Raw genomic sequence first — 6,896 nt, forward strand, 5'->3', positions numbered from 1 at the left:
AATGAGGTAATTTCAAACCAATGTTGGGTAAAATAACATTGCCCAACAGTATTATGTGAACCCATTGGCATCCCCCTCCTCCGCAACAAGCTATATGGTTTTGGCCTCTTCTCCGGCTATTAGTGAATTCATGCATTGCATCGTCCACCACGTGATCAGAAAACACCTTTTGACACCAAACTATTAAACTGACATCTCAAAATGAATTGGCCTCATCAACAATATAATGACGCCTTCATCTAATGAATAATTATGGCAGATCATGAAAATTTACTACATCAGATAATGAATAATACAACATAAGATAATGAACATTGATTCAGATCATGAATATTGACTATCGTCTGCAGATAATGAATATTGACTATACATAAGTTAATACATATTTATTACATCGGATAATGATATTGGCTACATCAGATAACGAATATTGTTTACATCTGATGACGAATATTGACTACATCAAATAATGAATATTGACTTAAAGAATAATGAATATTGACTACAAAGAATAATGAATATTGACTACAAACACAGAGTAATGAATACTGGATATTGACATTTTATGTTGAGATTTCCTTTTGCCTGTAGCTTTTGCTTAAATCTCATTTCTTCTTGAATTTGCAGTAAACTTATTTTTGTCTGCCTTCCTTAAATGTTTGTTTTAAAACAAGATTTTTCTTTGGACTCAGCTAAATTACATGCAGAATACACTGAATTAACAAAACAATGATTATTAATTTCTTCAAATTGGTGGTGAGCTGGCTACACCAATCTAGCGTATTAACTACTGACATCAAATAACTACTATCACACGAAAATAATGGATTGATTACACAATGACTGCATCAAATAAAATGACTACATGACCGTAGGGAAATTGACGACATCAAAGTTTACACTGATAAAATCCCGCGTCACGAAATATAAAATGACTACATACCACATACATAATTTTACAAGATCACATCAAGGTCTTGGTGGCATATGGTCAAAATGGCAATGAAAATGAAGCCTAATTACGAAATGACGGCTATTTACAGAAAAATGGGCTATTTACATGAAAATGGTCAAAACCCAGTTTATCTACACGCGTGTATGAGATACATGTGTGGTCATCGTTATGACATTACTATGAATCGATTTGACATCGAACACATGACATTTAACGACTGCAGTTAATAATGATCAGAACACATCTATATTGAACAATTTAACTTCATAGACTTACAACTTTAAGCAAGTAGAGATTAAATATCAACCTTGCTTCCACCATTTCACAACTTGCAAAAAACCACATCAACGAGGTAAAATGTTTTTTTTCTTCTGAACGATCACACACAGTTGCGAAGGTCAAAATAATAGATGAATCTAATCTGTGTAAAAACTGTATCAAGACGATTAAAATCCAGTAAGGATATGCAAATATTTTGATAAAAGTTTCTAAAAAGGGATACTAAATAGTCTCTGGCGATTAGCTTTCTAGCATACTAACAAAAAAGTAAAAAGTTTTATTATTTGTCATGCCAAACACTGTTTTCCTTTTAAATATTTTGCACTATTTTTTTCGCTCTTTTTTTTATTCAATGAAATTAACGTGAAATGGATAAAGCTGCAGCTTAAAGGGATTGGACACCAACGACGAAGCGCCAAAACACTATGAAACTATCACACCTGATTGTAAGTAAATTATCGCGAAAAAACCTCTTTTTGAATGAATTTAGTGTGGTTTGCAATCGTTTTCAATACCTATCTATGTATGAGAAGTATTTTTCCCTCGAGCGACAAACTGGGGTCACAACATGTACAGGAGGGTGCAACGGTCAAAACGCATTAATGAACATATTGGAAGCGAGGACTTTCAACCGAATCCTTGATTTTTGTCAAGAAAAATTAAGATACAGTTTCAGTTTGCTCAAAAAATATCTACCGAGCTGAAATTTCGACAGATAAACAGGTTCGTATTTTTTAAAAAATACTAATAGCCTGCTTCAGATTTATTGTATATATATATCGGCAAAAGTACATTTTTGCAAATTGTGTCCATAACCTTAAGGAAAATGAGTACTACAATATACGTTCGGAACATTATTACTTTTTGTTCAATAGCTCAAACTTTTGCGCTTCTATTTTCTACACCGATAATTATTTTGTCCACGGTATCTCACCATAGTTCAACGATTTTGCTGCCCTTCAACGTGTCGCCTCTCTTCAGCGAGCGCAGCCTTGTTGCCGCTTGTCCATCCGGTGTTCTCCTCGCATGCAACGCCTATCTGGAGGACTCCTCCGCTTCTCGATGCTGGTCGTTCAGGCGCAGGATCTTTCCACGCAAGTGGTGAAGCCCGGATATCGGCCCGTCCTGACATTCCTCGCACTTCGTACAGGTCTCGAGAGCCTTCCTGATGTAATCTTTGGACTCTTCCCCGATGGAGCTTTTCGCCAGGTGAAAATACGCCTCGGCCAGTAGTTTAAAATCCCAGGGAGAAACGTGCTGCTCCAAGATGAACTCCAAGTCATTCTTAGCTCGCGTGATGAGAGCAATGTCCTCAGACCTTTTGTACTGTTTAATGCAAATGTCTGCATGCAAGGCATAAGCAAGGTAATTTTGGGAGGAGCGGTCGAAACAAATGGAACTTTCCAACAAGGCCCTGGCTCTCGAAAAGCCCTCATTTCGATCGGCCTGGAGAGTGAATTTCGCCTGACGATGAAGGATGCGGGCCTTCATGGAATCATCCGGAGCTAATTCCAGTGCCCTATCCAGGCAATGTTCCGGGGTTATGTGCGCACATCCATGCAGTCTCATTTCGGAACCTTTTTTGAGAGTCCGGGCAAATTGCAGCCACGCGTCGCTCTTCGTTGCGTTATCTGCGCGTGGACTGTCCACTATTGCCCGAAACTTTTCGCTAGCCGAATCGAGCAACGATTGCGCTGTGCCATCTCCACCCGGCGCTAAAGGAAAAAGAATCTTATAACTTGCAAGTCCGATGCAGAACTGCCAGTCCTCTTTCTCCATGTGATCCACCAGGTCACCGGCCAGCTTCAAGGCTTTGTTATAGAGACCTAGTCCCTTCTTGAATGGGTCGCACGTCTTCGTCTCGGAGGTCAGCTCGAACATGTAGGCGTATCCCTGTTCGGCGTAGCGTCTCGCATGTTGCCGCCTGCTTGCTTCCGATTTCAGATCGAGCTCATCATAAGGTGGGGCAGCTGTCCTATTCACGTAGGCCAGGTTTGCCTTCGCATTCAAATTATCCGGATCTTCGGACTCGGAGAGTATAAACTCAAAATGCTCCCGCGCACGGTCCACGTCGCGGTCCTGAGCGAAAGCCAGCACGCCAAGAAGATTGCGGATAGCGTGGCGTTCAGGTCGATTTTGCTTTCGCTGCAGGTAATCCTCGAGCACCCTTCGTTTGTAGTTGGCAGTGACCTCTACAATGGGCCCTCGGTTTGTGAGCAACGGAAGCTGGAAGTGTCCCACAGGTAGGTCTGCTGCTGCCCTGAGGAATTAAAAAGTACAGCCTGATTAGATTCAGCATGAAAAAAAGGAACGTAAAAGACAATGTTATAGGTAAATTTCACCTGGCGCACAGAGAGTATAAGAAGCAAGAGGGTGGAATTTGTGTAATTTTTTTTTCACTTACATGGCTTCTTGTTCACGCTGAATTTTGCCGAAATGCCTTGATGAGTATAGACGCTATTCTTGTGGATAGTGTCGGTGGAGCTTACAAATAGACATATACTGCCTTTTTATAGTTTTTACTCGACGTGTTTGCAAACTACTCGGCAGAGCTGCAGTGCGCATTTCAATAAACAAGTTACAGTGCGCAGCACAATGAAAGTACGCATGCCCAGTTTGCCCACGCCCCAGAGGCAACCAATAAGCACGTAAGGATGAATTTCTCATGCGGGACTTTCCCGTTCGAAACTCCGAGGCATGCATCAGCGTTTCGAAAGGGGAATTCCTGCGTGAGAAATTTGGATGAAACAGTACTGTACTAGTCCACTATCCAAAATCCAAATTTCTCACGCAGGAATTCCCCTATATTTAGGAGTAGGACCAGACATTTTGAACAGAGGTTGCTTTATTTTGAAATCTAGAAGGGGATCAATAAATTGTCCCTAACGACGATGGGCTCATCAAGGACTACATTAGTGATCATCTTAAAGACAAAATATCCCCCCTCCCGAAAAAAAAACCAATAAAAAATAAACAACAAATCAGACCCCCAAAAAGGAGAAATATAACATCATGTTTAAACTTGTTTTCAGTCTTGAATACATTGGATAGCTCCTATCTAGTATTTTCCCCGAATTTTGGAAGGCCTGCATTCAATTGTACCCATCACTGATCAGTGGGGGGGGGGGGGGGGGGGGGGGGGGGGGGGGGGGGGGGGGGTCTACCCGATTTGGGGGGGGGGGGGGTCTACCCGATGTTCCCCGAAATCCTTAGGATTAGGGTTAGGGTTAGGGTTGGGGTATGGTTAGGGTTATTGGGCAAGGATTTCGGGGAACATCAGTACTGGGCAACATTGATATTGGGGAACATATAGGTATTGGGGAACACAGGTATGCACCCATCAGTGGTGCAAACATGTACTTCACCATAAACAAATCACGAGGCACCAAAAGTACTATTCACAAACTTTCACCTGTTTTTTTTTCTCGCCCCCGAAAAGATAATCAAATATCCTGAAATATGTCCATTGTCAAAGCCAATGTACCATGCATGGCAGAACTCTTTGTGTTGTTCCATATATTTTTCGTTTTGGAATTTCGGGGCATTCTCCTGTTATTGGAGGAGTTTCTCAACTTGGAATTCCCAATTTTCGGTTGTCGATGAGAAATGGGAACTGTGCAGTCCCTTCTCTAGGGACGGGGGGGGGGACAAGGCGTCAAAAGGGATTAAAGGGGCATTAAGGCCTGAAATCCCCGAAAATGTCATGTTTTGGATTGTTTACTTGTACCATTTCAATAAAAGGTCTGTTTGAAAGGAAACTAACCTGATGTTTTACCGTTCCCGAGAAAAGACGAAAAAAAACCCCCCAACACCCCGGTTGCGTATACGGACATTTTGTGGTTCCAGCCGTGACCACTCAATGCACGGTATATGCTGCGTGCCATGTGGTACATAATACACACAGCGCCGATTCACAGTGGTTCACGCACGTCCGCAGAATGCGAAGCATTGTGCGCCAGGAATCACAATTACTGAGCATTCAACACTTCGAATTCCGAGTGTCAAACGTTTGACCCCCGAAACTCGTTCTCGCATGGTTGTCGCAAGAAAATAACACAAGAACGCCCAGTTTTGAAAGGATGGTTGTGTGGACATTTATATCCTACTTTTAAATGCTCTTTCCAATTAACATCATTTCGTTTAAAACGGGATTTGTAGCTCATTGGACGCACCCCTTACAGAAATGTCCCATGTAATTCCCATGGGAAATTTTCCCATGGGACCCCATGGGAATTGCATGGTGAATTGGACACCATGTAGCATGGGATTTTTCCCATGAGAGTTTTCCCATTGGCTTTTTCCCATGGGAAATTTTGTATTGGTTTTTTCCCATGTATGGTTTCCTTTCATTTCTCAAAAAAATTATTGCTCCATGGTATTTTTCAATAACAACTTCCTATACATTTTAACCCTGTGTGTTAAGTGCTATTCACCAAGTAGGTAAAGCACATCACAGAACTCCGATGGGAATTGTTCTACATAAGGAGGGGCTTGTGCACTTTATGACTAATATGACATTATTGCTCCAATACCACTTGTCAAGTTGTACCATATTATCACAGTGTTCCCAATTTATTTTCTCATAAATGTTTCCAACCATAATAATAAATGAATCAATATTATCCAAAGTTTGAATGACACATTGTCTACATAAAAAAATACTGTATGCATCATTTAACTTCACTTATCAACAGACAAATTCAAAAATGTGCAATTACAACACTCGTTATTGTAAGAGATTCTCACAAAAATGTCCCATGGTGGTCCCATGGTGTCCCATGGTGGTCCCATGGTGTTCCCATGGTGTCCCATGGTGTTTATCCCATTGTGTTCAATTGGTGAACATCCACAGGAGTTTCCCATGGTCAGCTTAACAAATAGAATTCTTGATAACCTCTATGGCCACAAGGGAAATATTTTTAATTGAATTCAAATTTACAGCTAGGCGAATAAGTAATTAAATCAAAGAAAGGTTTGCCTATAACTTGGGAGTGCAATTGGGTCTATGATGGTTTTTCATGGCACATGCATGTTCTCCAGTATAACCCGGCAGTGTCCCCGTGCTGCCTTTTAAATCTCCATGGTGTTCCCATTGTATCCATAATTTATATCACCCACATTATGGTGTTCCCATGGCGTCCGAATCCTCATGGTGTATCCATGTGTCTAAAATCCCCATATCCTCATGGTGTACCCATGTGTCTAAAATCCCCATGATGTTCCCATGGTGTCCAGTAAATCCCCATGGTGTTCCCATGGTGACATACAATCCCAATGGTGTTCCCATGGTGTCCATAAAATCCCCATGGTGTTCCCATGGTGTCCATAAAATCGCCATGGGGTTCCCATGGTGTTCCCATGGTGTCAGTAAATTCCCATGATGTTCCCATGGTGTCCAGTAAATCCCCATGGTGTTCCCATGGTGACATACAATCCCAATGGTGTTCCCATGGTGTCCGTAAAATCCCCATGGTGTTCCCATGGAGCTCATAAAATCCCCATGGTGTTCCCATGGAGCTCGTAAAATCCCCATGGTGTTCCCATGTTGTCCATACAATCTCCATGGTGTTCCCATGGGTTTCCCATGATGATCATTTTAACTTACATGGTGTTCTTGATGACCCCATGGGTTCCCCATGGGGTCCCATGGGAATCCCATGGG

The 6,896-nt window shown here is 41.7% G+C and overlaps 1 protein-coding gene across 1 annotated transcript; it reads right to left on the reverse strand.

Annotated features, from left to right (window-relative positions):
- Nucleotides 1–202: 202 nt before the first annotated feature.
- LOC119746314 (tetratricopeptide repeat protein 22-like) lies at nucleotides 203–3,919 on the reverse strand. Its single transcript, XM_038223192.1, has 2 exons — nucleotides 3,639–3,919; nucleotides 203–3,494 (listed from the first exon to the last, which is right to left on the reverse strand). Coding segments are annotated over exons 1-2 (1,227 nt in total). The 5' UTR covers nucleotides 3,641–3,919; the 3' UTR covers nucleotides 203–2,269.
- Nucleotides 3,920–6,896: the final 2,977 nt, after the last annotated feature.

Source organism: Patiria miniata, unplaced genomic scaffold (genome assembly GCF_015706575.1).
Source record: "Patiria miniata isolate m_02_andy unplaced genomic scaffold, ASM1570657v1 HiC_scaffold_7, whole genome shotgun sequence".
In the NCBI taxonomy this organism is placed as follows: domain Eukaryota; kingdom Metazoa; phylum Echinodermata; class Asteroidea; order Valvatida; family Asterinidae; genus Patiria; species Patiria miniata.